The sequence below is a fragment of the Osmerus mordax genome, chromosome 24, assembly GCF_038355195.1.
Source record: "Osmerus mordax isolate fOsmMor3 chromosome 24, fOsmMor3.pri, whole genome shotgun sequence".
Lineage (NCBI taxonomy): Eukaryota > Metazoa > Chordata > Actinopteri > Osmeriformes > Osmeridae > Osmerus > Osmerus mordax.
This window is the reverse complement of record NC_090073.1, coordinates 10,033,606-10,053,847: the sequence shown is the minus strand read 5'-3', so window position 1 is coordinate 10,053,847 and position 20,242 is coordinate 10,033,606. Positions and strand designations below refer to the sequence as shown.

Sequence of the window (20,242 nt, the reverse complement as noted above, 5' to 3'; positions counted from 1 at the left end):
CCCTAGAATGTGGGCAAAGGCCCAAGAACTTAATCTCTTGGTCCAAAGTTGGTATTGTAGCCTGTATAGTAAGTAATACGGGAAACAGCACTGGAAAATATGAACACGTAATATCTATAAAATCACATATTCCATTAGTTATTTTACATTCCTGCCTGCATTCAGGCTGCTCAGAACTTGCCACAAGAAAGTACACCTCAATTGAAACTGCACATGTGTGACACTTAACGCTGCCCTGACGTTATGGTGTGGTAATGGTGTAGTTGAATAAAAGCGGCTTGCTGCAACTCCATGACATCAAGTATTTACATTCGGTGTTAATGGCGGTAAATAACATGACGGGTGACAGTATAGAAGCATTAAAGGACAAAAAATATATATAACGTATCCTATTTTAAAAGTCAACCATCACAACATTTTCAGGAAAATCGTTTCAATGTTTAAACGTGCATGCATGTTGATAACAGAAATAGGCTATGAGAAGGCTTCGCCAAAAAAGGTGAAAACACCTGGCGAAAAACTAGCGTCATGCCACCCCAAAATACACATCGTAAATAACGGTACACTAACATTAAAAAACACTTACCAGATAATCCATGTACTGTGACAAAAAAGCGACACTTCGAGCAAGTTGGTTTTGAAATGTAGCTTTCTCCGGTTTTACACTAAAGGGACCCTGCTCTTGTATTCCCCACCTTTTAATGGGGCAAAATAAAATCAAGCTGGAAAGGAATATCGACTTATGTCTTGGCTACCTACGAATATATTCCGTTTCGCTTGTGCTACAGCACTTGGCTGGAGAGAGCCTCGTCCACCGGCTACGGTCCAGATTTATCTCATAATATCAGTGTTTGGTCGAGGAAACTACAACGCTACGTCATTCATAGCTTTTCTGTACGTAACATGATCAGCTGACCAAACACATGGTCCTATTTTCATTCGGTAAAGGGAACGCCTCCGTAATTTAGGGAGGTATGCTCTTCAAAGGTTGCTACGATATATGTTGAATAAAGAATATGGTGAACATTTGAGTCAGTTGCCGGTACAATTTAGTAAGATTTATGAAAGGAAAGTTTCATAAATGGGCATCAATAAGCTACTGTACATCTCATTGCATCTGTGACTGAAAAAATAGGCCTGTCTATGTATATATAATATAAATTATTTTTTCAACACCATTCCCGGTTTTGACTACATCTATCTGTGTAATACTTCAAAGAGCTGTTTAAAGACATAACAACATTATCATGAGATAACAAGTTCTATTACAACATCATTGCTCGGCCTTGAAAGAGTCTACCACTTAGCATGCTACATTTCACAGCCCGCAGGCAGATTCTTAAACGTCATTATCTATCTTAAGCTACAGACTCGATCACTGGGTATATAGGTTTCCACTTCACGGCCTTTCTGAGAGCCTTACATGAAATGTAATGATGAGAGAGGAAGGAATCACGTGTCCCATTATAATTTTATGCAGACTGAATGCTGAAGTATAATTCACTCCCTGAAGCCGCCAGCCGTGTTCAATAATGTATGTTGTGTGCTATAAATGAAGAGTCTCTCAACTGAATATGTGGGTGGTGAAGAAATCACAGTTTTCTTTTTAAAGTTCTTAAGCGCAAATTCGCTGTCGTGATAATACTCTATATCCATTGATCCATATGAAACAAATGATAACCTTGATTAGTTATGACTGGTGCAGCTTCTGAGCTATAAATAAACTTCTGAAGCCTCAAATATTATGTGCCATAAAACAGCCGTCATCAGAAGCCTGATCACTCTCGCCACAAGGGGGCAGGATCCACCAGAGTATGTTTTATCTACACTTGATATTGTTTTTGTCATTGCGATACTTGAACGTAGGCTACACATGGCCAACAGTTCTCCAAAATTACTTATCCAACACAGAAAACACGCTATGATGCTGTTTATAATGCAACGTATTATATTGAAAACATAGCCTACGTGTTTAATCATATTCAGCCTAACGTTCCAATTGGATTGTTTTAGGACCATGTTACTCACTTTTGCAACACAAATGGATCAACGAATCAGAAATGTCACACAAGCCACATTTGCAGTTTCTCAGTTTCGTGTAACACTCACTGTTTCTATCACAAAAAACATGTCTTGCCAAGACAAGGGCTTCCCTTGTGTTCATGCTATCTTATCCTGCACCGTGGCAAGCTCTAAAAACAGACTTCTATTTCCACACACACAGCCCCCTGGGTAACGCTGTCCTTAATATAGGTCCTGTTGACTTCATCGCATTGACAGTCTCGGTCCACCACAGCGACGCCAGAACCGTCTGACAGGACGCAGCCATGGAGGCCGTGACACACTGGGTGAGCTGTCCTGTGCGCTATCAGAAACATTTTGAAGAAGGTGACCTGGATGATTTCGTGGAGGACCACCACCTGTTCGCACTACCAGGCCCCGCTGTCCCGGACATTAACTCAGAACCACTCGACCGCAACCGGCAGAGAACAGCGCCTGTTTACCAAGTGCTCCTTGACGTCTCACAGTTCAGACCCGAGGATGTTCTGATTCAGGTGTTTGAGGGCTGGCTGTTGGTCAAGGCCCAGCACGGAGCCAGAATGGACGAACATGGTTTTGTTTCTCGTAGTTTTATTCGACAGTATCCCCTTCCTGAGACGCTGCAGCGGGCGGGGGATTTGAGGGCAATTCTATGTCAGGATGGGATCCTGGTGGTGGAGTCCAAAGAGCGGGTGGAAGTGTCCCAGTAAGGAGCCCTATTCCTGTGTAGGATGGGTGTGGATACGACTAAGGACCAGGTCAAACGATGATGATTCTCTGACTGAATGTTACAATTCTTTTGTTATGGTTGATCCTCTACTGCCTAAAGCCTACTATTGATTAAAGTCTTTTGAATTGTTTTTGCCTATGATGACAGACGACTCTTTTTTACTTCATTTTTAAATATTTTTTCCCATCAAAATTGAAATAGGCCTACTAAAAAACTATGAAAGATTGCTTGACTGACTTTGAAGTCTGAAATTTAAAAACCAAACAGATGCAGTTTATAATTTGAGAACTGACATGCCTTAAAAGTTAGGGCACGCACTGAGCACAAGCAGTTAGAAGAATAGCTAATGTTTAAAGAATGTTTTCGAAAAATGTAGGAAAAAACAGCCGAAATTTGCCTATTAAAACACATGAAGCTATCTCGTTTACGCCAGTAAACTATGACATGAATAATCAAACCAAAACTAGTTTGTGATTATGTATTAGAATGCTACATCCACATTAGGCTAATAAAATTGGTATTTATTTAGATAGTAGCCCAGTCTACTCGTAAATTAATTTAGGCTACATTTAAAAACACATCATATCAGACAAGACAACACCAGGCTTGATTTACGCAGCCTGAAAAGCTGGTGCTCCTCCCTCGATTATTCAGACTGACTACGTGTGGTTGTTGAGAGAGCGAGGAGTTAGCGATGACACGGGCTGGAGCACAGCCGCTACAGGCGCTTCAACTTTACGGAGGAATATTTGGACATGTACATAGTTCATTGCCGTTTTATGAAGCTGGAAAGCGTCTTTTTGTAAGAACCCCTTGGAGTAAATGTAAGATATTTTTTCGTTCACAGTGGGCCTTCTGAACTACAAACAGGGATTTCCAGTAGTTTGGTTAGACTGTCCAGACTGCCCGCTAGAGTTTGCTGGCTGGCGAGTTGATTTGGCGCTATCCCGTCCCAGTTGATGTTAAGTATGGCGCTTAAAGCGAGGGCTTTGTATGACTTTAACTCTGAAAACCCCGGGGAGATATCAGTGAAGGAAAATGAAATTGTGACTCTGTACAGCGAACAGGACATTGAAGGCTGGTTAGAGGGATCAAACAGCAAAGGGGAGCGCGGATTGTTCCCTGCGTCTTACGTTGAGGTTCTGAAGGACGACACCGCTTCCACGTTGAACAACAACAGCACATCTGGAGACGTTAGCCAGGGATCCCGTTACGCCAATATTCCAACCGGAGGATTTGACGCACCGTTTAAAACTAAGAATCAAGTTGAGAACATCAAATCATCCGCACCGGCGTGTAACACTTACGCTCCCTCGGTGCAACAGCAGCACAGCTATCAGGCGAGTCAAGGGAGCGACGACGATTGGGATGATGACTGGGACGATAGCTCAACTGTAGCAGACGAGCCGGGCGTTGGTGGTGGACATTACCAAGATATCGATGGCAATGGACCGTCTACGTACAGGGTGTCAACATCTTCGGTGTTACGAGGTGGTAACGCTCAACATGCCAAAAGCTCCGCAACCGTCAGTAGAAATCTGAATAGGTTTTCAACATTTGTGAAGTCTGGGGGGGAGGCGTTCGTCCTCGGGGAGGCTGCGGGGTTTGTGAAGGACGGAGACAAGATTTGTGTCGTGCTGGGTCAATACGGCCCAGAGTGGCAGGAGAACCCGTACCCTTTCGGGTGCACAATAGACGACCCAACCAAACAGACCAAATTCAAAGGTATGAAAAGTTACATTGCCTACAAGCTGACGCCGAGCCACACGCAAACTCAGGTGAACAGAAGGTATAAGCATTTCGACTGGCTCTACGCCAGGTTGGTCGAGAAGTTCCCCGTCATCTCAGTACCACACATCCCAGAGAAACAAGCCACTGGCCGCTTTGAGGAAGACTTCATTTCCAAAAGGAGAAAGGGTCTAACGTGGTGGATGAACCACATGACCAGCCACCCAGTTTTGTCCAAGTGTGATGTTTTCCAACACTTCCTAACCTGCAGTAGCACTGACGAGAAAGCCTGGAAGCAGGGGAAACGGAAGGCGGAGAAGGATGAGATGGTGGGGGCCAATTTCTTCCTGACCATCAGCCCCCCGGTAGTCCCTCTCGACCTGCAGGAAGTCGAGAGCAAAATCGACGGCTTCAAGGTGTTCACGAAAAAGATGGACGACAGCGTTTTGCAAGTCAACGCCACCATCAACGAATTCGCCCGAAAGCAGATCACGGGATTTAAGAAGGAATACCAGAAAGTTGGCCAGTCGTTTAAAGTCCTCAGTCAAGCCTTCGAAATGGACCAGCAGCCGTATTCTGTCGGTTTGAACCAGGCGATCTCTTTCACCGGGGAGGCTTACGAGTCCATCGGAGAGTACTTTGCAGAGCAACCAAAGCATGACCTTGACCCTGTGATGGATCTGTTAGCACTGTACCAAGGACATCTAGCAAACTACCCAGATATCATCCATGTTCAGAAAGGTAATAATTTTAGATTTTCTACTCCACAGGCACCTCTGTTAGGGAAATCAGTGTGAGATAACATTCATGGATGAACTCACTCATCGTGATTGATGAAATAGGCCTGGAATGATAATAAACTCATTTGCATTAACTTAGCCTATATTTAAACAGTGGCCTGCCAGAATATACAGCCTATGCTCTAATACTCAGGTTGGAAGATTGACTAAGATACAAATACAGTCACAGCACTTTGTCAATACAGGTCGGTGAACATAGTGTGCTGGCGAAATCACTATGTCTTCATCCCCATTAGTCACGGCAGGTTTGTCTTAGAGACAAGCAGGCCGTGTTTGCGTTTGGAAATTGACCACTGCCTCACACCCTGTTTTCATTTGACTGCAAAGTCACATGGGCGGGGCAACTGGGTCACACTGTATGTTTTTCCATCTGGTGTCCAATCAGACAGGCTGCATGAGAAACTGAGAATGTCCCACTTGTTGCCAGCAAAGACTGTCAACGACAGTGTGAGCTGTAGTGTAAACCGCTCTACGGCAGCATTGGTAACTGATTTACTCTCCTCTCTCCCACACAGAGCTCATGCCTTTGTTTGTCCCACAAGGGCCACGATAATCACTGCATTGTTTCCAAATGTCAGGTCGTGATAGTGCGGGTGAACCTCTTCTGTTTACAGTACATACAAATGTAACTGTTCGATTGTGTCAGCGGAAATGCTTTATTTAGGGAACTTGGTTCTTCCTTATTTATCAGTCTAGCACCACTCCATAACTCCACGCACACAAGCCTAATTTTAACACGAGCCCTCGATACAAGAGCAAACTATTATCTTATCACATTTCAATGTTTGAATGCACTTCCCTTTTCTCAGGGTGTACAGGGGTCTCCTTTCATACACAATATAACGGAGGCCTTGACCAACTAGTACCTGCCATAGGATGCTGCAGTCAGGCTAGATTAAAGGATGAAGCGGATTAATGCTCAATCCATGCATTATGTCCCTCCAGTCCACCTTATTGGATTGACGTTGTTTTCAGCCTGAGGTCATTTAGAGGATTCCAGAATTAGGCTAAGGGGGATGCCACTGGATACATTTTTGATGTCCACGAATTCACGAATAGCAGGGAAATACTGTTTTAACATAATAAACTTAAGGACTTGAGGTCAACAGCCGTGTTAGCTTTCAGACCCAGCGACCCTGCGGGCGGGAAGCGCTGCAGAAGCTCCCGACGGAAGTTCAGAATATTTGACACAAGTCAGACTATTGTCTCCTCCTTCAGGGAGACCCCACTTGTCCCGCTTCCGTCCGTCTGAATCTGTTCATCTGCTGCTCATCCGCATGGCCTGGGCATTCCCACATGCGCTGGCCTTTTCCTTGTTTTGACATACCTTGATGTAACTACAGCTGTAAAAGATTATCACGTCCCACTGAGGGTACAAGAGCTAGGAGGTTATTTGACATCTTGTCCATTCTACCTATCGGGAGTGGGAATAGCTCAGGGGTAGAACATTTGCCTGTAGATTAAGAGGTTAAAATCCCCCCTTGTACATCGCTTTGGGAATAAGCGTCTGCCAAGTGAATACATTATCATAATGCATCATTTATTGTCTTTGGTTTGCCGGTGTCTGTAAATGGGATGCTGTGTAAGTTGGACAGCTGCTGACTTATTACAGGCTAGGTGTTCAATCATTAGCTATGCCTCTCTCATACACGAGTACTAGCAAACCAAACTGGTATCAGACACAGTGCATAAGTAGGTCAAATGTAGGGGACTAAGCAATCAGTGGTTTGGTGCCAGCGTCTTCTGAACCCCACAACATCCTTTACAATGTTGTCTCGTTTCACCCTGTTCCTGTCGACGGGCCCTGATCAGAAACACATCCTTTACACGTGTGTGTAAAGGATGTGTTTCATCCTGGTTTTAACACCCGACGCATGACAGGAACAGATCCTGGATCTGTTCATCCGTCTAAACACAGAACTCACCAGACAGGCAGGTTTCTGTTTGTCGTCATGGTAATGATGGGCGGTAATTTGACCCTCCCCTGAGAGGGACTCTGACCATCCGTGTCGATCAGGGGCCACCAGGGGCCGTGTTGAACGAGCGAGGGGTTGACAGTTGGCTCATGGCTTCATCATAGATCAAATATCTGAACTTTCTAATGTTACATACAAATTATATTTCCTTTTTGATTTATATCTCTATGGAAGGGTAATAAACACATAAGATAATCCCTTGTGTGAAATACAGCAAAACACAAGGATGGTCATTGTTGATAATAATAACTACAGTGTTTTTCACAAGACTATCATTGTAGTCACACCTGTATTTGTGTGTATTACACTTACTTTAGGTGGTTTTTGCAGATATTTAAACCCCCAGTATGTAGACGGACCAGGAAGGGGAAACACTAGTCGGGTAGTTAGTTACTAGTTCAGGCTCACTGCTACTTTGTGTAACCAGGGTTAAGTAACAATCCACTCACATCCAACAGCAATGCTGCCCTCCTCCTCTCAGCCTTGTATTTTTTATTAAGAATTGTTTTGTTTGGCATTTTTTCATGCTTAATTACACAGTTTATAAGTGAAGTGTGACAGGAGAGAGAGAGAGAGAGAGAGAGAGAGAGAGAGAGAGAGAGAGAGAGAGAGAGAGAGAGAGAGAGAGAGAGAGAGAGAGAGAGAGAGAGAGAGAGAGAGAGAGAGAGAGAGAGAGAGAGAGAGAGAGAGAGAGAGAGAGAGAGAGAGAGAGAGAGAGAGAGAGAGAGAGAGAGAGAGAGAGAGCGAGCGCTATGGGGGCGTCCCAAGGCGAGCTGTCTGTCTCCCTGGTGGGAAAGACTCCAGAGGACAGCCCTCTGGCCTGGCTGTTGGACACCTGGTGGGAAAGACTCCAGAGGACAGCCCTCTGGCCTGGCTGTTGGACACCTGGTGGGAAAGACTCCAGAGGACAGCCCTCTGGCCTGGCTGTTGGACACCTGGTGACAGTGTTGCTGAGCTAGTGTCTGTAGAAGGGGAAGGACACATCCTCTTTCCTCTCTGCAGCACTGTTAACCATCAGTTAGCCGCTTAGCTAAGGTTGTTTTTTTGTTTGTTTTTTACACTTAATTTATGGATTTTTAAACAATTTACAGACAACATAGTAGGACAGATCAATAGTGACAAGATATACTACAGTGACAATATATAATACAATATATATTTACAGGTCTAGGCCAGGTAACATATTTACATGTTGTATAAAAGGATCCCATGTTTTACGAAATGTATTCATTGAGCCATTCAGTGTACATCTTATTTGTTCTAGTTTTATGTTTTGCATCATGTCTCTGATCCATTGATTATGTGTTGGAGGCTTCTAATCTTTCCATTTAAAAAGAATGGCACGCTTAGCCAACAATGAGGAGAAAGCACTGACCCGTTGTAGGTTTGCTGGCGGATCGGAGTCCTCTGAACACGGTGTGATACCAAAGATGGCAGTTTCAGAAGAAGGCTGAATATGATAATTATATATTTGGGAAATTGTTTTGAAATAAGAATCCCAGAACTCAGTGAGTTTTGAGCAAGACCATAACATATGGCCGTTGGTCGCAGTGGCCTGTTTGCATCTGTCACAAACAGGGTTTATATCTGGAAATATTCTTGCAAGTTTAACTTTTGAATAGTGTAGACGGTGCAAGACTTTAAACTGTATTAAGGCATGTTTTGAGCAAATAGACGAGGCATGTACCCTGAAAAGAGCCATCTCCCATTCTACATCAGAAAGTGTTACCCCAATATCATTAACCCATTCCTCCCTTATTTGAGATACAGAGGAATTAAGTATGTTCATGATCTCTGCATAAATAATTTATACTCTAACTCCTTTTAACAAATTAACCTTTAACAAAGAGTCCAAGCAGGATAAGGGAGGGAGGTTTGGAAAGTTAGGAAATTTCTTACGCACAAAATCTCTGATTTTTAATTAGCGAAAGAAATTAGCATTTGTCTGTCCATATTTTGCGGACAGCTGTTCAAAGCTGGCAAAAGTGTTTTCAAAATATAGGTCCCTTATGCTATGTATACCTTTATCACGCCAGATCTGGAAGCCATTGTCCAACAGAGATGGCTGGAAAAGATGATTATTTGTTATGGAAGAGTAGATAGAGATGTTTCGGATGCCTAAGCATCTTTTGAATTGTTTGAGGATGCGCAAAGACTTATTTACAATGACATTTCCATTCACATTATTCACTATTGTTGGTAAAGATGCACAGAGTAAAGCAGGGAGTGTGAAATCGGATCGCTCCACAGTGGGTACATCTGGTGTAATATATAATGCTGTTATGGGCTCTGTGATGGGTGCTGTTTGGTTCTACATTAGGTAGGTGTGTGTTTGTAAGGAAACCTGAAGTAGGCAATATTTCCATTGTAATCAGTGTTTCCAGCTGGGGTGGTTTGCATGTGTTTACATGAGAGGAAAGGCTAGACCTATGACATGGTGGAGCACCTTTTAGAATGACTGTGGTCTAGGAAACGGATGTCAGCTCTCTCTCTCTCTCTCTCTCTCTCTCTCTGTCTCTCTCTCTCTCTCTCTCTCTCTCTCTCTCTCTCTCTCTCTCCTTTGTTGTGTGTTAGAGAGGTTTCCAGATCTAGGTTAACCCTCAGCAGAGGGAGACACTGCCAGGAGGCAGATTGTGCAGATTTTTGGGGGATGGGGGAGAAGGGCTCCTCTTTTAGGGAGAGTCAGCATGGTTTTCCCAGGGCTGTGTGCACTAGACTCAGCCTCTCTCCACTCCTGCTGGCTGCTCGTTCTGAAAGCAGGCAGAATTTTTAGATGCAGTGTGAGGCTAGAGAGAGATGTTCCGGAACCAGCTAATAAAACAGCTTTAATAGATCCATTGATCTGCTACTTCAGAGACGCCAGAGATCCTCCTGGATCGTGAACTGAACTTCCTCTCCCATACAAAAAAGATATCTTCAAATTGTCAAAACTGTCAAATGGGGACCAAAATATCTCCTTAACACCTTGAAGGTGAAGATAGGTTTGCCTTTCCCTCACCAAGGGGAGGTGCCGTGCTGTCCTCACCTCCTGACTACAGGAGGGTTCTTTCAACAGCCACACTTATCCAGGCCACAGTCAACACTGCCAGCTTATTGATGGAAACTAATGAGCTAGGATAGCACCTCCGGCCCTGAATCGAACTGAAGCTAGTTTCCAGCTCCTAGATTTGAATGGTTGTATTGAACCATCTATATCTGTGTTGTAAGTGGATTTTATCAAGCCTACTTTGGTCTAGTTCTCTCCTGATTCCCGTTCAACCAGAACGTCTATGTGACCATTATCAGGCAGTTCTCATCAGAAGTAGAGAAATCTCATCACATGTCTTGCTTATCTTAGCAACATGCAACGAGGATAGACGTGAAACAGGTTGGGTGAGAACCAGCATCTGCAAGATGCTGTGAAGGGTGTATGCGACACACAGGGCTTCCTGTCTTTGAAAGAAATAACGGAAATATGTTGAAAAGTCAGCATACCTTGTAGCGATAGAGAGCTGGAATGTGGTCTTTGCAGACAGGTCATCCTAAGCAAGACGAGGGAGTCAGGTGGCTGAGCAGTTAGGGTATCGGGCTAGTAATCAGAAGGTTGCCGGTTCGATTCCCCGGCCGTGACAAATGACGTTGTGTCCTTGGGCAATGCACTTCACCCTACTTGCCTCGGGGGAATGTCCCTGTACTTACTTTAAGTCGCTCTGGATAAGAGCGTCTGCTAAATGACTAAATGTAAATGTAAGATGGTGTTTTGGGTAACCGCTGTATCTGACAACACTGAATGTGACTCAGAACCAACTTACAGAGACGTCCACATAGTTTTGATTCTCTAGAAAACACAGATGTTCAGCAGTTTCTGTGTAACTTCGATAAGAATGATCTGTTCTGAACAAAGGCTGTGTTCACTTGCTGATTAAGTATTAAGGCAACCCAGTTTATTATTTGTGGTTAGATATCCCTCCCACCACATTTTTGGGATGCAGCTGCTACTTTTAGTTTTTTTTTCTACTTTTTTTTAGGTGGGGGGGTGTGGGTACGTTTTGTTTAGCTACAAGTGGGAGGAGAAAAATGAGGACAGCTTGGAATCCTGGGAACCAAAGTGCTTCACATGAGTTCCTGTGGTTCAGAGAGATTCTAACCACCGTCACTTATGGCTTCTATATAAAACGTTCCCGACTTTCATTACTGCTCGGTAATAATAAGTATTTTAATTAAGTTGTTTTAAAGTACATCTGAAAACACACCATGGGTTTAGGTCTATATAAGGCTCATGTAAATTTGTTCCCCCCCCTGACAGGAGCGCTGACGAAGGTGAAGGAGAGCCAGAAGCACGTGGAGGAGGGCAAGATGGACTCCCCCCAAGCGGAGGGTGTCAGCGAGCGCTGCAACATCATCTCCTTCGCCACGCTGGCCGAGATCCAGCACTTCCACCAGATCCGCGTGCGCGACTACAAGGCCCAGATGCAGCACCACCTTCAGCAGCAGATCGGATTCTTCCAGAAGATCACGGGGAAGCTGGAGGAAGCCCTACAGAAGTACGACAACGCATAGGAACGCCTCGAGCCTCCACGCGTCGAGCCTGTGTCTGGTGGACCTGCCGGTGACCGAACACCTCCCCCCCTCCTCCTCTCTCAGACCTGCTCCTGTCAGTCAGCTAAGCCTTGGTGGACGTTCTCTAACACTGCCATCCCCGCAAGAGCAACACAGAGTCCACCTGGAGCTTAGGGCACAGACTCCTACTGGCTGCTGTCTTAATATGACCAGAGGGTTTCTGTTTTTACAAGGTGTGCGGTGACAGAAGAGGGGAAGTCATTGTGCTAAATATTAGACGGATGTTCTTACCGGAATATTCATGGTCATTATGCCTTCACTTGAAATCTGATGTGATAAAGGCAGCCAACAGTGTAAACACTGCTTAGGTCAGTAGGCATAGTCCAGGAAGTGAGTGGAAACATGTACTCTAATCTTATTTCTTGACCAAGAGAGAACAATGTTCACAGTGTACACCTGATATTTACCTTTGCTGCTTGAGGTATGGTGTAGCCTTTTTCAAACTGTTTTAATCAAATGTTTTTTAACACAAGTGACTTTGAAGGATGGGTTGTTGTAGCTAATGTACTATCGTTAGCGCTGTTTAGTTGTTTACACACTGCCTTGATGAAACCGACTAGACTAATATCTCCCAATCTTAACAAGGCCAATCCTAGCAGCAGGGATGGTTACCGCAGCCGTCACCACTGTCCTGTGCCTTCTGATTATGTCTCTCTGGTCATTTTTTGTTTTATAACATATATATATATAAAAGGTTTCTATATATAAATGTATAAATATATTCACTCATGTTTTTACGAAGCACGATTTTGCAGTATTCAACTGCAGTTTCTGACCCGTGAGCTGAGAGTTGGTTTGCATCGCTAGATGGAGAGGAAGAAATGCCGTCGCCCTTCGCGATGCTCCAACGGCATCTTTCTTCCCGGGTTAAGACAGATTTTGGGGCTTTGATACGCACAGAAGCAAGGAAAAAACGCTCTCTATTGTAGGATTAGTACTAAAATGTTCCAACTACAGGATTCAGTACGGAGGACAGGACTTGACTGACACGCTCTAAAGGACCGAAGCCTGGAGAAAGCACCGGAGTTACTGAAATAGACGTTGAAGTTTCCTGAAATTACAAATAGTTTTTAAGAAGATGTCGATATTTTTGCGCACGGTGCAGGTTGATTTTAGTTAGGTGGTTGCAGGGCTGCCAACTTTTCCAAAAACCTTACAGTGAGATTTGGTCCCCCCCCCCCAACTGTCACCGGCCTTGCCTGTTTTTTTAATGCAGTCGATGGTGCAGTTTGGGATCCAGCTGTTCGGATAATTCTACTTTTGAAGTCCAGGAACATTATGAACCGAGTGGAGAACCAAAACACACTCCTCCATGGATTTCCGTCTTTCTGTGATTTTTGTGTCACTACCATTCTATAGAACGCTTTACGTTTGGTTCAGTTGCTTATTGCACAATATAACAGGAGAAGTAGCCTAATCAATAAATTGGTTACACACTTTACATTTGTGCTATTGTTGTCGTTTGTAATATCTATATAGTACTGTATGTAATTTGTTGCTAATGTAAGACAATAGTTAGCATTCAATTGTAAAATGGTGTAAGCCAACAAATCAGATTTTTTGGATTGGGTTTGTAAAAAATTAACAATATTGTAAGTATGTTGAAAAGATAGAGAGAGAGGCATGCAGCAGGCCACATTCAAAACCAGGCCAGCACAGTAAGGATCAGCTTACATGATACACACACTTACCCAGTGAGCTACCAGGTTGCCCCAGGGCCTGTGATTGTGCAGGTTAGCAGAGCCAGAGTCAGCCCAGGCTGGCCCCAGGGTCAGGCTGGCTCTGGTGAGGCCTCCCTGGGTGAAGACTGGCCTGGCGTGCCAGTGACCTGGAACTGCGGTTCCCTTCACACCAGGCAGCGCTGGTGATGAGACAACCATCTGGGTCGTCTGAGCCGTGGTTCGAACACCAGAGAAGAAGACAAACACTGAGCAACAAAGGGTAAATATATATATTTTTACCAGCTGCAGACAATATGACGATATGTTTTTCCTATATATGATTATAACCCCATGACCAACAAGATCATGATATTTACACATGACCTGAGTCCAAATATGAACAGTGTAGCATCAGGTTATTAACATATAACTCAACGTGTTTGCTTCACTGGAACTCTGGCTGGTCTGTGACAGATTAGGTGCTGTCAAGGACAAACAGCACCATCTTGACTCTGGGGAGAGAGGGCGTCTGTTGTTCCTGGCATGGAGCTGAGGCGTGAAGGATGTCAGGACATGGTGGTGGCAGGGTGGGTCAAGCCAGGAGAGACCAGCGGAAATTTGATCTGAGAGTCTCTCCTCTCAGCACCAGTTGGACTCAGCTGGTGGTAGCTATGAAAATGCCTTCCTCTATGTTTAACAACCTGACAAGACTTTCTTTATCGTCGATTTCATCGCTTACAGGATGTGCTGTTTGCCGTTGCATTCTTAACTTGACAAGCGCAAACAGTCTGGAAACAGAGTTCCCTTCGATTGCGTACAGAGGAAGCTGGTGTTCAGCTTGATCCAGCTTGAGTCAGATGGCTGAGCGGTGAGGGAGTCGGGCTAGTAAATTGAAGGTTGCCAGTTCGATTCCCAGCCGTGCCAAATGACGTTGTGTCCTTGGGCAAGGCACTTCACCCTACTTGCTTCGGGGGGAATGTCCCTGTACTTACTGTAAGTCGCTCTGGATAAGAGCGTCTGCTAAATGACTAAATGTAATGTAAAACCGAGGAAGTCCTTAACTGAGCGACAAGAGTACTTCCGTTCATTAAACGCATCTCTTTCAATTATTCATGTTTAGTTAATGAGAGCCCCGGGGGGTGGCAGATGCTGTTGTCATCGTTCTATCTGGAGCCCCGTTTACCGGACGGTTATTCCTCTTATCTCCCTCTCTTCTTCCACGTCCCTCCCTCCTCCCGCTCATCCTTCTGCCTCTCTTCCTCTTCTATCTCTCATCCCTCCTTCTCTTCCTCCTGTGTTCAACCTCCCTCTCTTCCTCCTCTGTTCAACCTCCCTCTCTTCCTCCTATGTTCCACCTCCCTCTCTTCCTCCTCTGTTCCACCTCCCTCTCTTCCTCCTCTGTTCCACCTCCCTCTCTTCCTCCTCTGTTCCACCTCCCTCTCTTCCTACTCTGTTCCACCTCCCTCTCTTCCTCCTCTGTTCCACCTCCCTCTCTTCCTCCTCTGTTACACCTCCCTCTCTTCCTCCTCTGTTCCACCTCCCTCTCTTCCTCCTCTGTTCCACCTCCCTCTCTTCCTCCTCTGTTCCACCTCCCTCTCTTCCTACTCTGTTCCACCTCCCTCTCTTCCTCCTCTGTTCCACCTCCCTCTCTTCCTACTCTGTTCCACCTCCCTCTCTTCCTCCTCTTTTCCACCTCCCTCTCTTCCTCCTCTGTTCCACCTCCCTCTCTTCCTCCTCTGTTCCACCTCCCTCTCTTCCTACTCTGTTCCACCTCCCTCTCTTCCTCCTCTGTTCCACCTCCCTCTCTTCCTCCTCTGTTCCACCTCCCTCTCTTCCTACTCTGTTCCACCTCCCTCTCTTCCTCCTCTGTTCCACCTCCCTCTCTTCCTCCTCTGTTCCACCTCCCTCTCTTCCTCCTCTGTTCCACCTCCCTCTCTTCCTCCTCTGTTCCACCTCCCTCTCTTCCTCCTCTGTTCCACCTCCCTCTCTTCCTACTCTCCCGCTGACTCCTCCAGCACACAACTCTAGTCCCCTGCTATGGATGCAGGGGGTCAGGTGGCTGAGCGGTTAGGGAGTCGGGCTATTAATCAGAAGGTTGTTGGTTCGATTACCGTCCACGCCAAATGACGTTGTGTCCTTGGGCAAGGCCCTTTACCCTACTTGCCTCGGGGGGAATGTCCCTGTACTTACTGCAAGTCGCTCTGGATAAGAGCGTCTGCTAAATGAGTAAATGTAATGTAAATGTATGGATGGACAGCAGCTCTACACACACTCTCTCTCTCTCCACCCTCAGCACAGTACCATTCACGCTGTCTCTCCGTCAGCACAATCGACGCCTTGGGAAACGGGTGTTTCCCTTTTAGCACCATCTCTTCCCGCCAACTCTGTTCAATAATACAGCAGTTAACCCAATTTATTCATGTTAAACCAGCGCCAAACTTAGCTTTGAAATCCATTTGGTTATATAAAGGTGCTGGGACCACACAATTCACACTCCAGTGTTTGGGAGGAGGATGAGGAGAAGGAGGAGGAGGGGGAGGAGGAGGAGGAGAAGGAGGGGGAGGAGGAGAAGGAGGGGGAGGAGAAGGAGGGGTTGTATCTTGTGACAGGACACTGTCAATACACATCTGAGCACATTCCACAGTCACAGATAGAAAGTGTGTCGCACTGTCAGCTTGAAAGTGCCTTTCAGGAAATGCCTTCCAGATGCCCCTCGTCAGCAGGAAGACAAATCAGACTAAATGCAACTGTCGAGGAGGAAGAGACTCTTGAGGAGGATAACAAGTGGGGAACAGTGATTCCATTCACAAAGTCTCCTCTAAAAGGCAACTTTTAACTACGATGGTTTGCATCGTAGTTCCAGCGCTAGATTGAGATACTGAGGAGTTTAAGTGGAAACAGTTAAAACAGACCTTTCAGTTGTCGTCGCTGCTCCATAGCGGATTGTCTCTGTTTGTCTTTCCATCTTTTAAAGTACCCTGGTTTCCACACCACATTTCCCAGAAAGTCTGTAGTACTTCTGTTGTCAGTACTAGAGATGACCAATAGGTATGGATTTTCCTTATGGCTCTTGGCCCGGATTCTGGTCCAGATGTTCTCTTCATTCTGCAACAGGAGAACATGTGATAGTTTGCAGTGGAAATCTTTGGTTTGTCTCTTAGGTTATACAGTGACTCTTAATTACACGTGGTATTTATTAATATCTGTAGGTTTAATACCAACAAATACCGTTAACTACAATAAAAGAAGGTTAGCAGATAAACTTCCCTCGAAAAAACATTCATCTTATAAGCTGGCAGCGAGCATGTTTTTTTTTACAGTGCTGTTTTCATAATGATTGAATTAGAGTCTCAAGATCCAAACTCAGATAACATGGAATTCCTGTCCCACCCTCACATTCAATGGTGGTTCCTTGAGCCAAAGGCAAAAACGCCTTGAAAACATTTAGTTTCACGCATGTTTGTGTCTTGGGTGGTTTAAAGAAATAGATTGAGCAGGCCTGCTTTTCTAGAAAGCAAGTACAACCAGTACTACCATGACATATCTCTTTCACCTCAGTCTCTTATATCTCATAGAACCCTACACAAACTCTCAGCCCTCAGAAACTGCTCCTATGACAAGTTCACGTTGGCTAATGACTTATTTTGCAACAAGAGTGAGTTCTGCTTTGCCCTCATGCCAACCGGCTGTGGTCATTTCACACAAGATGCCATTGTATTCGTCTGGCCACCGTTTCCTGTCATTGCCCAAGTTGATAATGGCTCCCCGGTTCCATGTGACTGGTGGAGGAAGAGAACCTGCATTTCTTACTTCACATTCTTCTGGCGTCGCTGAAAGATAGAGTGTGAAACTACACAGAAATTGGTTGGGAGGATGTGTCTTTCTGTGACTAAGTGTGAACTACTGATCCCAGGATATCAATTCATACTAATATCAGTTTGATTCACAGACCAGTGAAGGGCATTTCAAGGCCCCATGGCCAAACAATGATATACTAACGTCATATAAATGAAAGGTTCTGACAGTCTCTACTGAATATACTTGTGTGCAAGTACACTCCTATATGCATGTGTTCAACACTTTTACCAGCTTAAAGGTTTAATCATTTAAGTGCTTGCACATTGTGACTCTGTGTCCAAGGATTGAGCTGAAATTGAATTCCCCGCTTACAGGGCTAACAGTGTATTCACACACTGTGTATACACAGCAAGGCCTCTGCAACTGATAAAATCTTACAACATCAGCCAAACGACGACGTCGGCACAAAACGTCTTTTTCCTTGTGTCTTTCCTCTACAGAGGGGAAAAACCTCACTTCTCAACCCACGTGCACTCAAGTTCACGCTCTCGGAATGTGCTGGGTTTGTCTTTGCTCAGCAGATCCTGCCTGTTTTCAATTACGTCTGGGAGTCTTGCGGGCCCCTGACGACAAGCTGGGCTCCCTGAGAGAGCATGGGCCGAGACAGGAGGACAGGCCAAGCTCCCTGAGAGAGCATGGGCCTAGACAGGAGGACAAGCTGGGCTCCCTGAGAGAGCATGGGCCGAGACAGGAGGACAGGCCAGGCTGCCTGAGAGAGCATAGGCAGGAAGGGTCTGGAGGGCTCTGTCCTTGGGCGCGGAGCTCAACTTTTCTGGGAAAGCCCCAAACCTCTCCCACTGAAACTTGGTTTTTGTTAAGAGTCCAAACCAAACACCGTCTGGTGAAGTCCCTTAGTGAGAACCCTGCTGTTGTCAAGGTGCGCTTCCAGGTAATCCTATAATCCTAGCCTCCCGCTGAAGGTATTGTGTGTGAATTGTTTGCCGTCTCATTACACTGCGTTGATTTCTCGGTGAAAACCGTGAGCGGTGATCTGGTTTCCACTGTGATTCATAAGATGTGTGACGGGCTGTCCTCGGACACGTGTCCTCTTTACCATGGAAACCACAACACGCTCTACCAGTTTCTGATAGTGCTTCTATGGAACACATTTAAATTGTGTGTTTATTGTGTCCAGTAATCGTGTCAGGAGCAGGAACTACTCCATGTTCTGCTTCCTTTGTGTCGGGGTCCAGTTACCTGCAGATTGTCCCTGCTGTTCTCTGCTCCACTGTTATTTTCACCGTTTCTGTTCATGCGAGCTCTCTGGTATTCCTGTTAGGATGAGGGCTGCATGGTTAGAGACTGCACAGAGACGACAGATAGGAGAGCATGGCGTCGATAATGCCCCTTCTCTTCAGACTGTAGACATCAAATCTGTGCTTCAACATCGGGGACATGCTCAGAATAGTTCTATGACCAGGGAGTAGTTTACTCCGAAATATAAAAGTATAAAAAAAAGGGGAGCTAATCACTATTCCTGTCCAACAAATCAAAACATTTTCTACTGTTATCTTTGATCATTTACAATAGTTTCTAGTTGTTCTGGGGTTTAGCGGGAAGTGGCAATGCATCATTAAGCAAACCAGACTGGTAATCCCCAAGAGGGCGTGAGTGTAGCTGGGTGAGTGGGCCTGACCCAGCCCTCTCTCTGAGACTCCTCTCACCACAGAACAAGAGACATGGTTCAAACCAGATACACCCTCCCACAGCCCACCAAATAATGCAATGACCTCATGACCATTGATAAGAACATGATGCAATGTTGACTTGGTTTGTAGGAGAGGAGAGACGCGTTTGATACAGCAAAAGTGACCTTATAAAGTTGTGTTGTTGCTTGGTTTTATAGAGCAAGGATGCAAAAACTTGCTATTTTAGGATTATTGTAACAGAATCTGAATGTTTTCACTAACACGTAATGTTCAGCGTCTGCATTTAAAGTGCCTAGCGACATATATGTCGTGCACGCTTGCAACTAGCTGTATACATCATACTTTGCGACAACCAGTCGCGAGCATAGACTTATATGGTCGCCAGCGTGTAAGCTAAGGCATTGCAGTGGCAGAATGGGGTTAAAGTCCGATAAGAATCAGATACATGATGCAAACTTTACGGACATGTATGCTGTCACTGTATAGTATTCCTTTCACTTGGTTATTCCGGAAGTCACGATGGGCGCGGCCATCCGCGTATTCTCATTTCCGGTTCTCTGACTAGCCTCTGTCTTACTAAACTATAACATATCTAAAGAAATCTGATTACAAACAGATCCTTCTTTAAGAACCTGATGCAGGTCTGAAAACACAACTGTACTGTATAATAAGGTATCCTGCACATGGAACATCAGCTTCTAATTGCTAGCTAATGCTAATCCTCATATTGGTCTTTTCTCGTTTGTTCAGGCCAAGGCTGCTGTTAATTCGCATACAAAGTTAGCCGAACAATTGGGAGACAACATGGATGGAGCAGGTTCTTTCTCACCCGGGACATAATATGTTCAATCTGCATTCCCCCTCCACTACACTTGTTTTTGTATTTGTAAGGAATGTTTAGGTCTTCTGCACCTACTGACTGCAGTTACAGTAAAATCATTATCACATTGAAGAAAACCACAACTTCAAGTCACCCATATATGTGAAAATTATCAGTCTCAAGCATTCCTTCTTCAGTCACGGTTGCATTTTGATCCACTGACAAGCGTTGGACCCCGAGCGCTGATCTCTCCAGACCTCCTCTCGGGTGGAGGAGAGCTGTACCTGGCAGGAGGGGCAGGAATGTGGGAGCAGTAGGCATTCTTGAGCCTCTTTTTGTTTTTATAGCCCCTCTTGCACAGGAAGCTCTCTGGTGGGGCCT

General features: G+C 45.1%; 3 protein-coding genes across 3 annotated transcripts in view; 2 read left to right on the top strand and 1 right to left on the bottom strand.

The window, feature by feature from the left end:
* The window catches only part of arl15a (ADP-ribosylation factor-like 15a), a 42,194-nt gene extending 41,472 nt beyond the window's left edge, over positions 1-722 (bottom strand). The window contains exon 1 of the mRNA XM_067228006.1: positions 587-722. Within this exon, the coding sequence (XP_067084107.1) occupies positions 587-598 (12 nt within the window). The 5' untranslated portion in view covers positions 599-722. The remainder of the gene's footprint in view (positions 1-586) is intronic.
* A 1,555-nt stretch (positions 723-2,277) lies between these two features.
* Positions 2,278-2,900, top strand: hspb3 (heat shock protein, alpha-crystallin-related, b3). Its single transcript, XM_067228007.1, has one exon. It carries the CDS (start codon positions 2,328-2,330, stop codon positions 2,748-2,750), a length of 423 nt encoding a protein of 140 aa, XP_067084108.1. The 5' UTR covers positions 2,278-2,327; the 3' UTR covers positions 2,751-2,900.
* A 498-nt stretch (positions 2,901-3,398) lies between these two features.
* snx18a (sorting nexin 18a) lies at positions 3,399-13,314 on the top strand. Its single transcript, XM_067228002.1, has 2 exons — positions 3,399-5,239; positions 11,560-13,314. The coding sequence occupies exons 1-2, from the start codon at positions 3,730-3,732 to the stop codon at positions 11,811-11,813; spliced, it is 1,764 nt and encodes a 587-aa protein (XP_067084103.1). The 5' UTR covers positions 3,399-3,729; the 3' UTR covers positions 11,814-13,314.
* The last annotated feature ends 6,928 nt before the right edge of the window (positions 13,315-20,242 follow it).